The 18022-nt window shown below is 39.2% G+C and overlaps 1 protein-coding gene across 10 annotated transcripts in view; it reads left to right on the top strand.

Annotated features, from left to right (window-relative positions):
* Positions 1-18022, top strand: part of FGD4 (FYVE, RhoGEF and PH domain containing 4) — a 110214-nt gene that overhangs the window by 58316 nt on the left and 33876 nt on the right. For 9 of the 10 annotated variants that reach the window (XM_056339518.1, XM_056339525.1, XM_056339523.1 and 6 more), the window contains exon 2: positions 13955-14119. In XM_056339518.1, coding sequence (XP_056195493.1) covers positions 13955-14119 — 165 coding nt within the window. Of the gene's footprint in view, positions 1-9443; positions 9468-13954; positions 14120-18022 lie in introns of those variants that run through there. The other variant, XM_056339526.1, reaches the window with a different exon arrangement.

Raw genomic sequence — 18022 nt, 5'->3', positions numbered from 1 at the left:
TGGGATCTGCAATGCATATTCTTTTCCTGTAAATGTAACATTAAACCCTGACTGATTTTCAGGAAGCTCCATGTGGTACCATAACTACTATTTTTGGTATTTCAACTCATCTTCCCTCTTGCCCTTTTGCTTACTTTGCGTTATTTTGGTTTGCAGAGGCCTACAGTATACTTACATATAACTGTGTTAGTCTGAATGTCCAATATATTGGTGAAGTTGTGATCTCCAACTTTTTTTAATTTATTTTAGAGATCAAATATTTGTATGTGCTTTAAAGTGACAGAGGTTATACTATCATGGTGTTTTTCAGGCAGTAATTTCCCACACTCCAGTTAAGAGTTGTATGAAAGTAGTTAATGCAGGGTGGACTATGGTGCAAATACCTGGCTTGAACGGTATGAAGGGGTGAGCTTCTATCAGCCTGTGGAATAGCATATAGATATCTCCTAACATCACCTTCTCAGAATGATGTAGGAAACCTATGGATATAGACAGTACGCATAGAAAAGGTGACAGCAAGTAGTTCCGGTCTGTCTGGGTTTGAAATTGTGTGGACAAATATCCCTGGACACTCCTAAACAGTATCTCAGAGAAGCACGGAGTTGCTTGCTGAAGCACTGGCTGCCTCCAGTCCAAAATGGAAAAAAATCCTTCCAGTACTGACTGCTGGGACTGGGTGAGAGGGGAGTAGCACCTGAAGCTTATAGAAAGGTATAAATTCATACGGCAGCGTATCTACTGCTATCACAAAGTACAATTCAGAGTGTGTCTGAGCAAAGCTGTTTTTCGAAGTACTAAAGGCCCATAACAAATACGAAAATATGTAGAATGTACCTTCTCCGAAGTTTTGATGTTTCTGAAGACTGAAACTTTAGAGATTTTTTTTTTTTTTAGTAGTAGCGTTCATTATAGGGGGAAAGTATTGCTGAAAAATTGATTTAAATCAATGTCATTTTGAAAGGTTCAATGATACTTTGACCCAGAAGTCAACAGAGGCTTAAGTGTCTTCATTCGTACCATCACTATGCTTGGCTTTGTGACTGCAGCACCCTGAGACTTATGTTAGTTTTTCACCTGGTAGGTGCTATATAAACAGTATAATGGTTTATGTCAGTGCTTGTAAACCCAGTGAATTTGTTGAGTCTTTACTAAAAATTCAAAATGGTTATGGAATGCTCCTCTTCCCCATCTCTCCTCTCTTATCCTAGATTTGTGACTATTATAAAATAAAAGGAATAAATTTCTGTAACATTAAGAGTTTGGAAATTTAGTGAATATGTGTTCCTTACAGGCAATGATTGACCTTGAGAAGTATAGGTAGTAAGGAAACACAATCTGTCCTTTTGATTGACATAAAATATTTAAAACACTGTGAGTGCTCTTACTTGCTTGTGAAAAAGTTCTTACAATCCTGACCTGTCACTGAAAAAGAAAAAAAAAAAAAAAGAAGAGAAGGCAACAGCTGGGTTAGGTTATGTAGGTTGGAGAGGGATTGGAATATTTCCAAACCTTGTATTGTATAAAGAATTAAATGTGTAGACTTAAACAAATATTATGTTTTAGAGTAACTTCATAGAGTTTATTTACTTTCTGTTTTGGGAAACTTTCTTCCCCAACGTGCAAGCCATCTGCTTTTTTTTAATGACTATTTTGATACACTTCCTTCTGATGCCAAAACCCGAGGCTTGAAGGAAAACAGTAAATATAGCATAGAAGTCAGCCATATTTTGCTGGGCTGCGGTTCTGTGAACAGCTCAAGTGATCCAGAGGCCAGTTGCTGCCAAAAGGCTGCCCAGTCCCTCTGTGGGACTTTCCCAGACCTTTGGGTGGGTCTCATCGACGAGCCAGTTCAGCTCACTGACACAGCACAAGCGCCTGAGATAAAACCGGTGTCCACTGGCCTGCTGGCTGGAGGGGGCTACGATGGCCTGGAGAGAAACCTGGTGAGTGTTAAAGCTGTTGAGAAGTGAGCAGTGCGAGCTACGGGGATGTGGAGGGATGGAGAAGAAAACATTTCATCTCTTGGTGGGGGGGCTGTCTCACTCTGTCTGGCGTAGCCGCAGTTGGGGGTTGAGCAGCCTTTTCTTGTTCTGTCCTTGGGCCTTCAAATGTCCTCATTTTCAAAATGTTTGCAAAGTGAAAGGTTGCATATCCTTCAGATGTGTTGGACAAAATTTGAGCTATTACAAAATTCTTTCTCTTCCTGAAATGTAGTTGAGTTTAATATATACTTACATTGCATAATTTATTTTTTTTTTTTTAAAAAAAACAAACCCAAACAACAACCACATTTCCTATCCTTTTGCACATTCACAGATAAATATTCATGTGGCTATTAAGGTTTTTGGAACAGTATGGTAAATACTCATCGAAGTCTGCATCAAAAATTATTTTAATTCTCCAACTTAAGAAGTTTTATGAAATGACATCTTAAATTCACCATGCAGTTATTTTTTTATCTTTTTTAAAATGTATATTTTAAATGGGGGTCTGGAAAAGAGAGAAGAGAGGACTAAACAATAGAACAGTTCTGAATTTGTATCTCTCTGCCGGTTCATAGCATAAAATGTAAAGCCATTTCAATCTGTATGTATGTTCAAGAGGCAACTGTACTGATGTGCAGGTCTATTAATCTGGAGTGAATTCTGTGGACAGCATGATCAGTGGTCATGTCTGGTAATTTAGGGCTAAGGGTTTTTTTCCCATTTGGATTCTAGGCGACCTGTATTTCACTTCCTTCTGTAAGGATGATTGTGAATGGATGAAATTAGTGTAAAACGGTGATCTCTACTCCTTATGGACAAGAGACAATGTAAAAGCTGGCGTAATTATTGTAGACTTTAAAAGGACTGGGCAAGAAAGGTCCTTCTTGAATGATCTCACAGGAAGGCCCTAAATGTACTTAAATCAGGCTTTTTGTGACTGTTCTTCCCTTTTTTTTTTTTTTTTTTTCCCAACCAGGTCAAAAGCAGGAAGCACTTGAATTCTTGTGAAGTGTCCAGCTTTGGGTTCTTTATATTTCTGTTTTGGTGCAGAGAGCATTCCCAGGGAGCTGCTTGTTTTTCTGTTTCGTAGATGATGGTTGTTAATTACTTGGCAGGGAGACTGAATTGCTTGGGGAGCCTGACAGTGGGCTGCCTGCCCCTGGCTTGGGGGAGGAAAGGCATTCGCCACGGAGCAGCCAGGGTGCCGCACAGCTGCACCGCTGATGCTGCTGTAAGGGACGAGCAACCGCCTGTTTCCCTCCATCGGAGCTTTGTTCTTTATTAAGTTCATAATTATATTCTCTTGTAAACTTTCACAGAACAGGGGGTAGTGCCTGGTAGCCTGTTGTGATGCTATTGTGCAGTTAATACCATGCAGCTTGTTCTTTAATTAGGGCATTACTTTAAATTTTGAAGCCATGCATTTTTAGAGAATAGTTTTTTGACTCATACACACAGAGCTACACACTCCCCCTTCCCTACTGTTTGCTCCAACCCCACTGAGATGTGATTCAACGTGATTAACGTTATCCAGTGGCTACTTGCTTCTGGAAAGGGAGTCTTGTATTCCTTTCCTCATCAATAAATTTCTATCTTTGGCCAAGCTGTGGTGCATCTAAGGTGAACAAATGCGTGTAACTGGCTGCTTTATTTTTTTGGTGGGGTTACATTTCTGATGACTTATCTTTCCCAGACTGCATCCTGGGGCTGAATGCGTGCCAGCACTGATGCACAGAAAGTGGTGGGAGCAGACAGCCAGGAGGAGGGAGGGGAATGGGTGGAACAACTTGTGTCTGTGACAGCTGGCTGCTGGATGGGCTTCAGGTTGTCAGATGCTGGCTGCACACACAGACTGCCTCAGGAGTTGGATGTGGGAAGCGGTTTCCATCTATCAGTGGTAACTTTATTGGCTTGTATTGAATAATTGACTTCTGTTTGGATCTGTGGCTGTTCTGAGTTTTGGATATATTATAAATGACTTGAATGCTATCAGTGTGTTTATTTCAACAACTTCTGCTCAGATTTTCTGAAGTAATAGATCAATTACAGTTTCAACCTTCTGTAAATAGATTCCACCCCCACCCCCTGCCTTGGGTCTGTGGGTTGTTTTTTTGTTGATTTTTTTGGGTTTTGGTTTAGCATCCTTTTTCTAAAAATACTTTCTTTTAGTCCTTTTATCAACAGAAGTAGCAAATTTCATGTTTTCAAGCATATGCACATTTTCTAAAATAGCCCTAAGTTAAGATGAATATGAAATAACTGCACAGATCACCAGGCAGAGTATAAGATGAAAATGTCAGTGACTGGTTTGTTAGAGAAGTCCTCTGAAGCAGCGTAAATGGAGCAAAACGGTGAAATTTATAGTCAGATCAAATTTATTTTTTTAAAAACTGCTAGTATTTGTCTAAAAATGCAAACACACTGTTACTTCATAATGACTTATCGGTTATAGAGGGGAAGCTGGTTTTGTCATTTTCTGAGTTATCACTACACTTTCCTAGTAAGTATATGTTAATATTGCCTCTTGAATCATTCCAATGGTTTGGATGAGATACAATCAGCTGCATTTTTCCCTCACCTGACCCAAGTAGTGCAGATGCTGTCCTTCATATGAAGTTAGACTCTGCTGCCTAGCATGGTGTCATGCTCTTTATCTTATATATTGTAACAAAAAGAAAATAAATCATTTTAAGACTGGACAAATGAAGTGAAAGAAACACACAGGGCTCTGTGCTGCAATGCTTGCTCACACAAGTGATTCTTTTGTGATCAGTGAGTCTGCTTATACAAACAGGGTGTCTTAATTAGTAAATGGGAGCTTGGGACATTTAGAAAATGATGACTGTCATCTGTGCAGAATATGCTAGTGCCAATTAAAAACTCAGTGAAAAGATTTCAGTGTTAAGTAAAATAATATTTGAGGGGATGTTGCTTACCTCACACAGTTCTACGCAGAAAACCAAAAGGAAAAAATAGTTGGGGGAGAACTTGGTGGAGGTGCATCCTGTTCATCTTTTCTTGTGCTAGCATTCATAATCAAAATAGCAGTATTAATGCAGTGGGTACTTAAGAAAGTCACACAAACCTTACTCAGACCCTTCCTTTGTCAAACATGTAGGAAGCTGTAAAGAGCTCATGGGGAGGCGAGGAAGTGACCCTCAGATACAGAGCTCGCCCGTGTTCCCACAGTCGCAACAGGGGAAGAGGGTGACTTATGTAGTCAGGACGCTCCTTGACTTTGTGACACACAGCCGTGTGGGAAGCAGTTCTTGAGCTGAAAGTTGCCATTATGTGTTATGGAACTGGCAAAAGGCTGTGCTGACAAGGAAGGAGGAATTACCTGAAGTTAGCAGGTGTAGAAATGAGCCAGTAGCAGCAGGGTAGATGACTTTGGTTACGGGATCTACTTACCTTGCCTTATCCTGGAGTGATGAAGCTGCCACTGCTTACTGTACCCATTTTCTTTCTTGCTTGCTTTTCTTTTCCTCCACTGTAACCTTGTGGTTCTTTACTATATGAAGCTCATGGTACGTGGCTTGTAGAGTCAGGAACTATGGTCACCCTTAGGCCTTGTAGATAGGCTTAATATAAAAGAAAGAAAAGATACTGTCCAAAACTGCTGAAAGAGATATTGATGTTGTTTTGTGAAAAACAAGCCATGAAAAGTCTTTACAAGTAAAAAAACACTATTGCATATTTTCTTTAGGTTTTCAGCTTGATAATACTTGTTCAAAGACCAAAGTGAAAACAAGGTTTGAGGGAATGTTTTTTTTAATACAGGAACTACGTTTGTGAAAGAGCAGTGCTTGGTTCCTGTAAACAGAAGTCCTCGTACTCTGAGCTTTCTCTTCAGTCATATGCCTTTCTGGAGATGTGGCTTCAACTTTGATTATCTCTGTTCATATAAGAAACCTCCATTATTCATTACATAGTTGATGAATGACTGCCATCAGCAAAGCCATTGTCCCAGTCTGTACAAGTGTAGGTGACTCATAAGAACCTTGGAGTAAGAGATGCTGTGTTTTTGGCACAGGACTTCAGTCATAAGCTGCTACTTTCAAACCACAAGCTGTGCATTGGCAGCCTACTCAAAATCATAATTTTCCAGTCAAGGGAGATGCCAGTGTGCTTCAGCCACTGCGCTGGGTGGTTCTGCCGGCTCCATCCAGCAGCCCCACTGCCCTGTGGTGGGGAAGCAGCAGTGACAGGTTTCTGGGGGTCCTGCCAGCTAAAGCTGAATCAGTAGCAAGGCCCAAAGACTTGCTACCTCCTCTCCCTATGATGAGGGAAGAGGGTAGGAGTGGAAAGCCACAGCAGCAAATGGCCAGGAATAAGGTTGTCACACTTTATATCCGTGACTTGCAGCCCCTGCAACCCGTCTCATGAGCAGTGCTTTGTAATTCCTCCCTATGGCCATCAGCAACCCTCCAGCTTCTCTGTCCCTAAGCATCGATTTCACTACCATCCACCTCCAAAAAGTGAGTGATCAGTGTGTGGTGGCTCTGCTAAGACTGTAGGTGACAGTGTGAAGATAGTGGTCTGGTCAGGGAAAGGTGAAGATGCTGGTGAATACAGGGGGACTTGTTCTCTGAAGGATCAAAACTATGCCTTTTTAATATGGTTTTAAAAAGCTGTCCACTGATCCTTTTTCAGTTTTATGTGGCTAGTTAACATTTATAGTATATACCACTGGGACTTCTAGCAAATTAACTTTGATTTTAAAGACTCCAGATGTTGAAGGTGGTTTTTCTACTTGCTTTGCATTTCCTTTCCTCGTGTTCCACCTCCATATTCCCGATTCCCAAATGTGCCCTCTCTGATGAGGAATGTACTGTAATCAGTGCATGTTGCACGGAGAAACCATGATTACTTCTAAGGAAATAGTGTTTTGGACTCAGTCTGGGGAAAAAGTAGCTTGAAATCCTGTACAGTGCTTTTTGTTTTATTTGAACAGCACAGGCAGTGCATGTTACATTATTGTGCTAATCCAAAATTTAGAGAAATGTTGAAAGATAATCCCATTAATTGCTGACTTACTAATTTTAATAAGACTCAGCAGATGTGCAGGTCTGCCTACATGGAAATGAGTATTAGATCAGAGCCAAAAGAATGAAGATCACAACCAGACACGACAACAGACTAAGGCACACTGAGTGAGTCTGCTGTAGCCAGTGTTGGCAGAACATTTGTAGTGAATGTGAAATTCACCATTCAGTCCTTTACTTTACATGGTATACAGTATACTAAGACTGAGATCAGGAGATTTTTTTATAAATCTTACTTTGTTAATATTTCAGTGTTTTCTGTTAAAGCTCGGAGTTCATAATCTTGAAGGGGCCGCTGATTTAAATGTGGTAGCATCCATAGCTGGTAACTTGGCAAACTGTACCTCTTCAGTAGCAGTTACTTTAAGTTCTATTTCGGTCTAAAAATGAAAGTTACTGTGGGAAAGATGCATGGTTTTGTCGCAGCACTCCCAAAACTAGCCAGCTGCAACAAGGTCTTTTACCATCACATACCAAGTTAACTTCACTAAGTAGTTAGCATGCCTTGCCCTGGCACGGCCACCAGTCCCCCCCCAGGGCTCAAAGGTCAATCTACTGTTTGTGCTGTTTCTTCATACTCTTCGTGCCAGTCCCTCTGCTGCCTTCTCCTTGTCTCTCCTCATCCAGGTCTTTCCTGCTCTCTTTGTTGGCTGCTCTCTCTTCATTGGCTGCTTAACCACTCAACGGGAACCAGCCACAGCTGCACCTTATCTACATCAGCCAACCCGCTGCCCCGAAGCCAGCCCACAGTTGTATATTATCAATGCTAATTAGCCCAGCTTCATTCCTCTACATGGTTGCTTCCAACCAGAACAACTATATAAAGCTTGACAAAGTATGGGAAAGGCAACACTGAGTGCTTGAGTCTCATGAATATGCACACACCAAACCAGTGCAGTAATGTTTAATCTTAAAGCAGACAGATATGGGTACCTATCTACTTTGAATTGGGACACTCTGCATCACCCACCTTATTCTGTTAGAAATGAAATTATTTCAAAAGACAAAGTTGATTCTGTTCTTAGAATATCTTGTGATGTGCACAGTTAAACTTGCTGAAGTTTGTTTCCATTCTCCTTCTGTATTACTGCACTGTGTATTGTTGCGAGTGGTTCACATACTCTTATGCATCCCACAATTTGAAACCTCTGTTCTGTGTTATTATGTAAGGCAGCATAGCCACCAAGAAGCTATTTTCTAGTTCTTAGCAAGTATTGTGTAGTGTTTGGCCTGCCAGTTTTAAGTTCAATTTGTTTCATCTGTTTAACTTTGCCATCAGATGTGAGTGCATTTACAGAGGTCATTGAATTAAAAAAGCAGTATCGATATACTTTTTGCTATCTACAATTTAGGTCTACTTTATTTACTTGAAGATTCATTTACTCCCTGCAGTAAATGCTATGAAAAGGAGGATAATATTTGTTTAGTAGCTCTAGGAATATTCCCATGCAGTGAGAAATAATAGCCTTATATGCTTTACATCTTCATTATTCCCAGAAAGTGGTCTACCTTCTTCTGTTGAGCTTAGAATATTTTTGCTTGTGTCTGGAGAAGAGCTTTTCAAGAAAAACCTCTACATTTTTGCATTTTGCCAGCGTATGTATCTGAACTAATCCTTAATAGAACCTGATCTGTGTCCTATGCTTAGCCAAGATTCCACTTTTCAAAGATAATTCTAAACCTTCGGATATTTGCCTATTATTTTTTTCGTCGTCACCTTCTTGCAGAACGAAAACTAATTTCTTCAGTGAGATAGCCCTCCTGACTTCAGCAAATTTTTTTTTCTCTTTTTACAGTATTGGGTTATCAGCTGTTCACTTTATTTTAGCCGTGGCTCACCACAGTGAAGGCTGACCTGATGTTTAACCTTTACCGCTCATCCGCACAGAACAGAATATCAGTATGAAGTTTTTGTATTATTCTGCAGCTGCAAAGCATTCACAACTCTGTCACCACTGTGATAGGAGAGGTGAAGATATATCGAAACAAAAATGTGTAATTAACTTCAGTGGATGGCATCTAATAGAATTTGGAGGAAGGTAGATTATTTTTTTTTTTCCCTTGTGAGAGAAACTTGGACTTTCAGACTTCCTACTCTCCTCCTCCATACTCCTAATTTTCAGATTGTTTGAGCTTAGTCCAGGTATTCCTAAAACATGTTTGGGTATGCATCAGCAGTATAAGCCTCTCAATAACACGTCGGTTCCTCTCACATACAGGACAAACCTGAGAAGGGTAGGTACCAAGTTACTAGAAACTTTGTTTCGAGGGCAGGTTTGGACACAATTGTGAGCAAAATCCATGACCTGATTTACTAGATTTCCTGCTCAGGCCTCAGCAAATCTGTTGTTACAACTGCCCAGGCGAGACTGCCTTGTTTGTGCTCATGAAGCTGCTCAGTCATGTCCTGGCCTTGCTGCAGCTCCTGTAGTGTTTGGTGAGTAAGTGGATGGGTTGAATTGGTCTCTTGTAGTGTCAGTGCTACTTAATGCTCTTCTGAACTGATCAGGAGGTTGTGTGGCTAGGTAGGTTATTGTGGCTAAACCGATGCTTTCATAAATAGACTATTAGCCGAACCTCCACATACGTCCAGAGATGAGTAGGAAGGCTGAAGCTTTGCAATGGTCTTGCATGAAAGTATCTAGCAGTAGAACATGAAGACAACAGCCATTATGGCAGGTGTTCTTGGCACTTAACACCGTAGGTATACATCACTCTATAATTTTGAGAAGTAATTTGAGACTTAAATTTTGCCTCCTGACAGTCACAAGAGAATAACCCTTTTCTCATAGACTTTGGTTATATCCAGAAATGCTGCAGTTCTTTCATTCAGATTGTATGATTGAGAGTGGGATCACAATGACAGTAAAAATTAGGCAGTGCTGGAACAGTATAGATGCACTATTTATTATAAACAAAACAGAATAAATATGATAGAAGACCCAGTGGTGTTGAGATTGTCTTCCTGAAGCTTATGGAACTGCTGATGGAAGAATCTATGCAATACTAAAACAATAGTTTAACCTTTTGTGAATATAAATAAGCCATTTTTTTCATGTTACTGGCATTTCAGGCTGGCTGATTATGTTTGATTACATGTTCATGGGTCCAAGTTATTTCTAATTAGAATGCTCTGAAAAAATAGATAATGCATCACCTAGCTTCAAACATTCTTCCAGATGCAGGCATGTTTGCAAGCATTTTAGCTTCTCATTTCCTTGCAGATGATAAGCAAAATAATTAGAGTGCTTATCAAATTTACAGTGTTTACTTCTCTTTTCTGTTAGTAATAACCTCCTCTTCCTTGCTTACATTCTTGCCTATCCCCTTTTTAAATTTCGTTAAAACTTTCCGCCCCTCTCTCTCCTTTTCAGTGTGTTTAATCAGCCCCAATTATAAGAGGCATTATATTAATCCTGTGCTAGTGAACACAGTAACTGGCTGGTAGTATTTTGTTGAATGTTGTGTTTCTGACTTCAGTAAAATTTCTCGGTCATTACAATGCATAGGAATAGCAGTCATACACAAGTGTTTCTTTAATCAGGTCAGAAATAATCACAATGGGAATCTACTTCAGCCCAGCAAGAGCTGCAGGTTTTTCCAGCATGTCTGACTTTTTCCATATCTAATGGTATTTTAAGTTGTACCTGCAAGGCAACAACTGTATTTCTAAAAGGTAGACTATGTTACTGCTTGCTTAAATGGACAGCATTGAGAAATCCTACTGAAATGTATGCTGCTGATTGTGCAGCAAGTATTTGGTATTTTTGTTTTGGGCTTCTGTTATAATACACTTACATACAATACACTAGATACAAGTCTGTGGTGAAAATTTCAGTATTTCTGCCACAATTTTCTTGTCTACATCACCTGGAAAGATACAGCCTTCCCTGGATAGAAACTGAGGCTCCGATTCCCAGAGATATTAAAGGATGCTTTTTTCCAAAGGATTTGACTACTCAATTTTGTATAGGAGTATGTTGTAGCTATATTTTCATTACCTTTTCCCATTCCAGCTTTACACGTAAAGAAAGCTGCTCATCCTGATATGGCTGCCTTACTCTTCAAAACACACAGCTTGAGGATGTGACATGATCAGCAGAATTACTAGTTTGAAATATTGTTTAAATGTCTGTAGCGTGTCCCTCTCCAGCAAATATGGCTTCCAGACAGGATAAGTAATTTGTACAATAGCTTGTATAACAATAATGAATTTGAAGATGTTCTGTTTCCTGCACTCCCCATGTGCTGAGTTTGTTAGATGTGTGAAGCCAGAGCACATCTTGAGTGAGAACACCTCTTGGAGCTTTTGTTTACCGTAAGCAGTTGCAAAAGATCCTGCTACAGAGAAGCAGTCTTTTCTGTTGTGTTATGGTTTTATATTACAGTGGATGAGCTTTACAAAATGCCTTTTGCCCACTGAATGCAATTAGTATTTTCCAGTATAGCAGGGGGCATGTGATGGTGACAACATTGATTCTTAAGGCAGATGCATCATTTCTGCTGCTCATCTCACTGTGTGGTTGGATGAGCGCTGGTGCTGGCATAGGGGAAGGAGTTGCCAGAAGCAGAAGCTGGAGCAGATGTTGATGAGGATGGAGGAAGAGTGGCAGACCCCAGACCTGTCCTGTTCTTAGCAGCAGCTCTGCATCTGTCCCAGCTTGAAGTAATCATGAGTGAAAACCCTAAACAGGAGTAAATGCCTTAATAACATTGTGTATGTAAAATAAGTTCCTATTCTGACCCCAGCAGCACCTTGCTTTCTTAGGGAATCCTTGTAATAAACAAGGTACCAGTCTGACGGAGAATTACAACCTTCTCTTGTATGGTTGACAGCAGCAATGCCCCTTACTGAGCTGCAGTTGGGGAGCTGGAGATTTTGAAGCGTATTAGTTGTCAAATCTGCAGGCAAAATGGTTTTCAGAAAGCTCTAATACTTCACACTTCCACCCTCATTGCAGAGTTATGAGAGTGATCTGAATGTAGATTCATAAATTACGTGCGCCTACCTGACTTGTACTTGTGCATCGTACTGATCCTGCAGGAGTTACTCTTTTTTAAATTTGTTTCTGAATTACCTGATTCTGCAGTTGGAGTGTAAATTGCTATAGTATGGTATGGGATTCTGTAGGACAGGGAAATTCAGCCTGATGGCTCTTTGATAGAGAAGGCTTGCTGTTATGACCCTCTGTACCATCACCTTGGTCCATCTAAGAGCTTTCAGTACTCCCACCTCCATAGGAGGAACAGAATCAGCACATAAGGTACCTTCTTAGGCATCGAGGAATGGCGTGGGACCGAGCTCCCACTGCTGTAGTACGATACAACTTTTTGTGTGTGGAGCAATACAAAAGGAATTTCTGCCTAAGATCACAAATGTCTGAGAAGCTTCCGTATGTGGTGGGCCTCGTTAGTTTATCCACATTGTTCTGGGCCTAGCCACCTTTACGTTCTTGGCAGATCACTTGCTAATTGAATGAAATGGGAAAGGCAAAGATGCCATGCTGCAGCTGCAGGTGGTGGTCAGAGTACTGGCGCTTTGGTAGAGCGAGTTGTTGGTCTCGCCATGGACCTGGGAGGGTCTCCATGTTTGTAGAGGCAGCTTTTTTGGTGTAGGGCTACTTCAGTGTTTAAAATGAAAAACAAGCTTCTAAGAAACAAAGCATGAATACTTGAAAATATTGTTTGAGTCCAAAAAACATTGAAGAATTTTTAAGCAGCGTTGGGCAATAGCTATAGCGTCTCTTTCCACCGCTGTTCTAAGAGCAGGCTTGGCTGTTGCTAGGAATGGCTTGATATGATGGATTTTGCCATGGGAGAGGGAAATGGATTAAATCAGAGGGTCCACACGCTGCAGATCACCTTATTAAATAGTTGGGTGGGTTTGGGATTTGCTTTATTTGGGAACATGCAAAGAAAACCCAACTTATGCTTGCATTTCTAGTAGCACAAGCAAGCAAAGGTAAAATGATGGCAAATAGTAACAATAAATTGAAGTGTCCAAACTCTACCCTAATCATGTTGTTAAAAATGAAAATAATTATGACAACACCGCAATAAATGATAAATGGGGTTTCCTCCTCTCCCTTGCTCCTCACAAAAAAGTTGTGGATTTTTTTTTGATTTAGAGGTGAATGAATATTGACCTAAATGAGATATCAAGGTCCTTCATATTATTATTTAAAGTTTCTGATTGTGTTTACAGAACCAATTTCTTTCATACCTGAAAACAAAAATGCATGCTTTAGGCTTTTGTCACCACATTCTAATAAGTGCTTTTATTACAGTTTCCAGTGTGTGAATATGCTTTGCTTTATGTTTTGTCCTAGCTTTGTTACCAATAGCTGCATATTGATCCTCTTAATCAAAATAAATTCCATTCTGCTAGGAAGAAATTAATAGATGAGTCGGCTAGCTTTATGCTTTGCTGATTTTTTTTTTTTTTTAATATTTACAACAGGAGCCCTTTCCTACAAAAAACAGTTGCAATATGTTTAGCTAATTCTTGGGTGCTACCTTCTGTAGTAAAATAAACTTTTTGAATGTATAACGTTTTGTGGACACTTAGAATATAAACATAGATTGACTGAACAAAAATGCTGTTTCTTCTACAGTTTTGTAGAACAGGGACTTTAACAATTCAGACAGGAAAAAAGTCTGTTAGAATTGTAATCTTTCTATAGGAAAGCTTAGGTTAGTCACAGTGGAAGTCTTTTTTTGTATCCAGCTCTTCAAATTTTAAACAACATAATAAATTCCAGTGAAAGGCAAGTATGTTTTTAGGATGAGGCACTTTTAAAGGATAGATGAGTATTCCAATTTTCTCTATAGAGACATGTTAGCACTTAATAAATGTGTTTATAGTCATTCTACCTTATATTTAATCCTGTTTCTAACTCCTGGGATTTTGTATTTGTTTTTCAGGCAGCAGTATCTGTCCAAAGTCCTTAGTATTGTCTAGATCTTGCACAGTAGATGCCCCAAGCAAGCTAGTTGAGCAGAATGTATACAATGAAGCGGCTCAGGGAATAAATGGAAGTGTGCCAGTCAAACAGTCCCCACGTTCAGCTTCAAATCCAAAGCCACAAGGTAAGCATTCTTAAATATTTTTTTTAGGGGAGTTGTTCTTCATCTCAGACTTCAAGAGAAACAGAGCACCTTGAAAGAACTGTATTTGTTCAGTTGGAAAATAGTGGTGTAAAAGCTTGCTACTGAAGTTGTTCTGTAAATGCTTTATGAATCTGTCATTTCTGATATTTGGCTGAAAAAGGTTCTCAGAAGGAAAGTTGGACTTATTCATATGTTACAAGCACATAGGTCTGGCTACACTTTTTATCTCAAATGTTACTGCTAGGCAGCAAGTGTTAAATACCTTCTCTGCTCAAGAAGTGGCTAGTCGGTAGGGAACTTTGTGCAGTAAAAGCTGAGCAATAATGTCTGCAGAGTAGAAGTAGATTTCTTTTCTTTCTGTCCATGAATTGTATCTTCACTTTTAGAAGCTAAGTAGACCAACTTAACATGTGGACTTTGCATATCTAAACCTCAAACTACCTTTTTATATGGTCTGCTCAGTAATACTGATGATTCTGTTGAGGTTGATCACAACAAAGAGTGTGTTCTGGAAATCTTGGATTCAAAGTGAATCTGGACTGATGTCTTGTAGGAGTGACGTGCAGTTAGGAACTTAATCTCAAAAGTTTAAAAAAAGAGTGAGTTTAGAAGACTGATATCATGATTCTGCTCAGTGAACTGAATTCTGATACACAGTGCTGATATGACAGAAACCAGAATTACTTACAGAAAAATAGATCACGTTTAAATCACATGTAGAAACTAGAATCACGTGGAGTCATCATGAAGTGGTTTTAACAATCTGTGTATCACTTCATAAGAAAACACATCTCAAAGAATTTTGCATCAGTCCTGAGTTCGTGTTAGGGTTAAGTGGGGAAGAAATTCATTGGGGTGTCAAGAAAATTCTGTTTACTTAGGGAGAATAAGAGCAAAATAAAGTTGTATTTCCTGTATTCTTTGTTTTTATAGAACTTTTGCCAGTATTGTTCACTAAATGAAGATGTTTTTAGCATTTGTATGTAAACATTACTTATTTGAGTAGTCTTTCTGTACTAGTTCCTAGCTGCAGCTGAGTTAATAGGATAACACATGTTCTTCCTAAGAAAAATATTTTAGAAATCTTTTAATGGATAAACAGAAATGAGCAATGAATAAAAAGATTTTAAGCATTTCAAAAACAAGGCCAGCCTACTTATTATCAATTTTAGCTGTTAGATAAATTAGGAGTTGGATATTATTGGACCCTATTCATTCAAGTAGTTATGCAGCTGTTGTTGCTCTTTCCTAGCCATGACTTCTGTGTTTGTCAAAATTGCTTTCTCCAAAATGTGGCACAGCCAGGGATAGTGTTGTAACCTAAGAAATGCAGCTGTGTAGATTATATTCAATAATACTTTTGTAAATAGTATTTTGTGCATCCTTTGTTCATGGGTCCTACATCTTTCTCTGTTTATTTCTGTTAAATATGTGCATCATATTGAAATTATATAGTGTATCTTTTTGGCCTTTTTATTCATTTGAAGCAAAACAGAATAGAATGAACAAGAGAAGCATTTGGGAGTCCAAATGATCCAAGCAAACTGAATTGCTCTAGTTTAATGGTTTAATTATGTTTGCTATTTTTTTAAGAGCTTTTCGTGTACAGGTATAGAAATGTTTTTGGTTTATACTAGCAGGAAATATTTTTCAAAATGGTGGTGCTAGTCATACAAATACTAAGTGTGCTTTCACAGTGAAGGGAAACAAGATGACAGACCTGAATTGTAATGCAGTGTATTTGGTTGTTGATGAACTAACTGCAAAATGACCTTCCTGTAACCTACCAAAATCTATATAATTAAAATGAAAGATTGAAAGATGACTTTGAGGCTGCATTACAGGTGGGTTACAGCTAGTTTTAGTAAACTTAGCTTTAATAGGTGAAATAGAGCTTTGATATAGAGTAAAAATGTCCAAAATCTTGCACTTGAAGTGAACCCTGGACTCTGAGCCTCTTTTGTCTGCACTTGGTCTCTGAGAAGTAGTTTAAATATTGGGAAACTCAGGATAGCTGGATCAAGTGAATAAATATCTGCACAGAGTCCAATATAAAATTCTTCCTTTTCATTTTTATTCCCCTCCCCACTACCCCAGCATTTCAAGGAGAAAGCAAACAGCAGTCTGAAACTCTGACAGTAAAAGAGCAATTTTTGTTCCCCAATAATTCCTTCTATTAATAATTTAACAACTTGTATGTCAGATTTCTGTGTTGAGTACAGTTTGATTATTGAAAATCTTTACAAATTTGGAACAATGCCTGAAACTGACTGAAGGCTGATAAGTGAGTTAAGCAAAGTAATCAGGACTGTGGAGAAAAGCAGTCACAGTCTGGACCAGCTGTGAAACACCTTGCTTCGCCTTTGCATCAGTGCAATGTGTTCTCTGATAGAGTGGACTAATCCAGACTGGAGGTAGTCAATGGAAATAGTGAAATACACTACTGAATTCCAAGGCAAATATGATGCACAAGAGATGAAGCAAATTGTTAGATAATTTGAAATTTGCCCTTACCTACAAATATTTGGGTAGTGATCTGAACCTAGCAATAGCAGAACGCATGTGGAGTGACATGTACAAATTGACCAGTTTTTTCTAGTTTCTTCTGGTCACTGCTCTTTGAACCTCTTGCATGAGTTTTATATAAGGCCCAATTACTAAATACTGGGCACTGAAACTGTTGTCTGTACCAAGCAGATTTTTATTGTAGGATGGAAAATATGTTGAAATGTCAACACTTCTTCAAAGCAGTGAAATGTCTTGTCAGTTCAAGACCGTGCATCAGTTGCTCATGTAAATTTTCCTAATGAGTGCTTAGGAGTACTTGTGAATCTCCTGCTGAGGCTGAAGAGGCATTTTTGTTTGGGTTGGAGATGATTTTCCACTCCAGAAGACAGGCTGGTTTGTGCTACTGTGAAATGGTATGGACACGAAGTATTCAGCACGCGGACTTCAGCTGACTCTCTTCTGTGTGGCATCAGTTCTGTCCTCCTTTCTCAGTTGATTATAATATAGTCTGTAGTTTTGAACTTACTCAGTGCCCTGGTCCCAGAGACCTCTTAAAGGTCTGGGATGTAGACTGCACTTCTGGCAAATGAAAGTTCTACAATTAAAGGCAAATTGAACTGCAACTGAGAGCTGTTTCTAGCTAGACTTCTCCAGTCTCGGTGGTGCTTTAAGAAACCTGTAGCAATGTTTCTTTTATCATCAAAAGTGCTAAATCCCAAACATTATTTCCAGAAAGAAGACAAATGAGAGAACAAAGCACATCCGATTATTATTAGTCTTTTTTTATAATATAATATTGGAAGATACTTGTTCTGATGTGGTATAAAAATGTGGAAATGTACATCCTAAAGAGGAGAGAACTTTTTCTTTCTTTTTGCTGAGTCTCAGTTCTTAGTCATTTTGTACTGTTCTGGCAAGTGTAAATCTTTGGTATCTGTCCAACTGTGCTCATCTGATCTTCCTGAAGGTGATGGAGCGTGCAAGGAGCTGATGAAGGATGACTCAGCCAGGAAAGCTATAGTTGCTTACCACAGGAACTTTTAACTGGGTGTATTTTCATTGAATGAAAGCATAGCAGCATTTTTAACCAGCAGGAGTTAAATGCATAGAGGGAGATTGACTGTGTTATACTTTCTAAGAGAAGAGAAACTTTCTTTGCTAATATGCTTTGCAGTCAGCAAAGGTGGTTGCACCTTTTGAGCCATTTTGTAGCATTACCTCCCATTTCCTTATGTATATGTACAAAGCTGAATGCACAACTAGGCACTGCAGCTTAAATCTTGAGTAGGTATTTTGGCTAGCATTATACAGTAGCAGCTACCTGAGTATACTGAGGGGTTTTCTTTGGGTAGAATATGCAGTTCACATCCCCTA

This window comes from Falco biarmicus, chromosome 5 (genome assembly GCF_023638135.1).
Source record: "Falco biarmicus isolate bFalBia1 chromosome 5, bFalBia1.pri, whole genome shotgun sequence".
NCBI lineage: Eukaryota > Metazoa > Chordata > Aves > Falconiformes > Falconidae > Falco > Falco biarmicus.
Note: the sequence above shows the minus strand (reverse complement) of the source record. Positions and strands in the feature narration are given on the sequence as shown.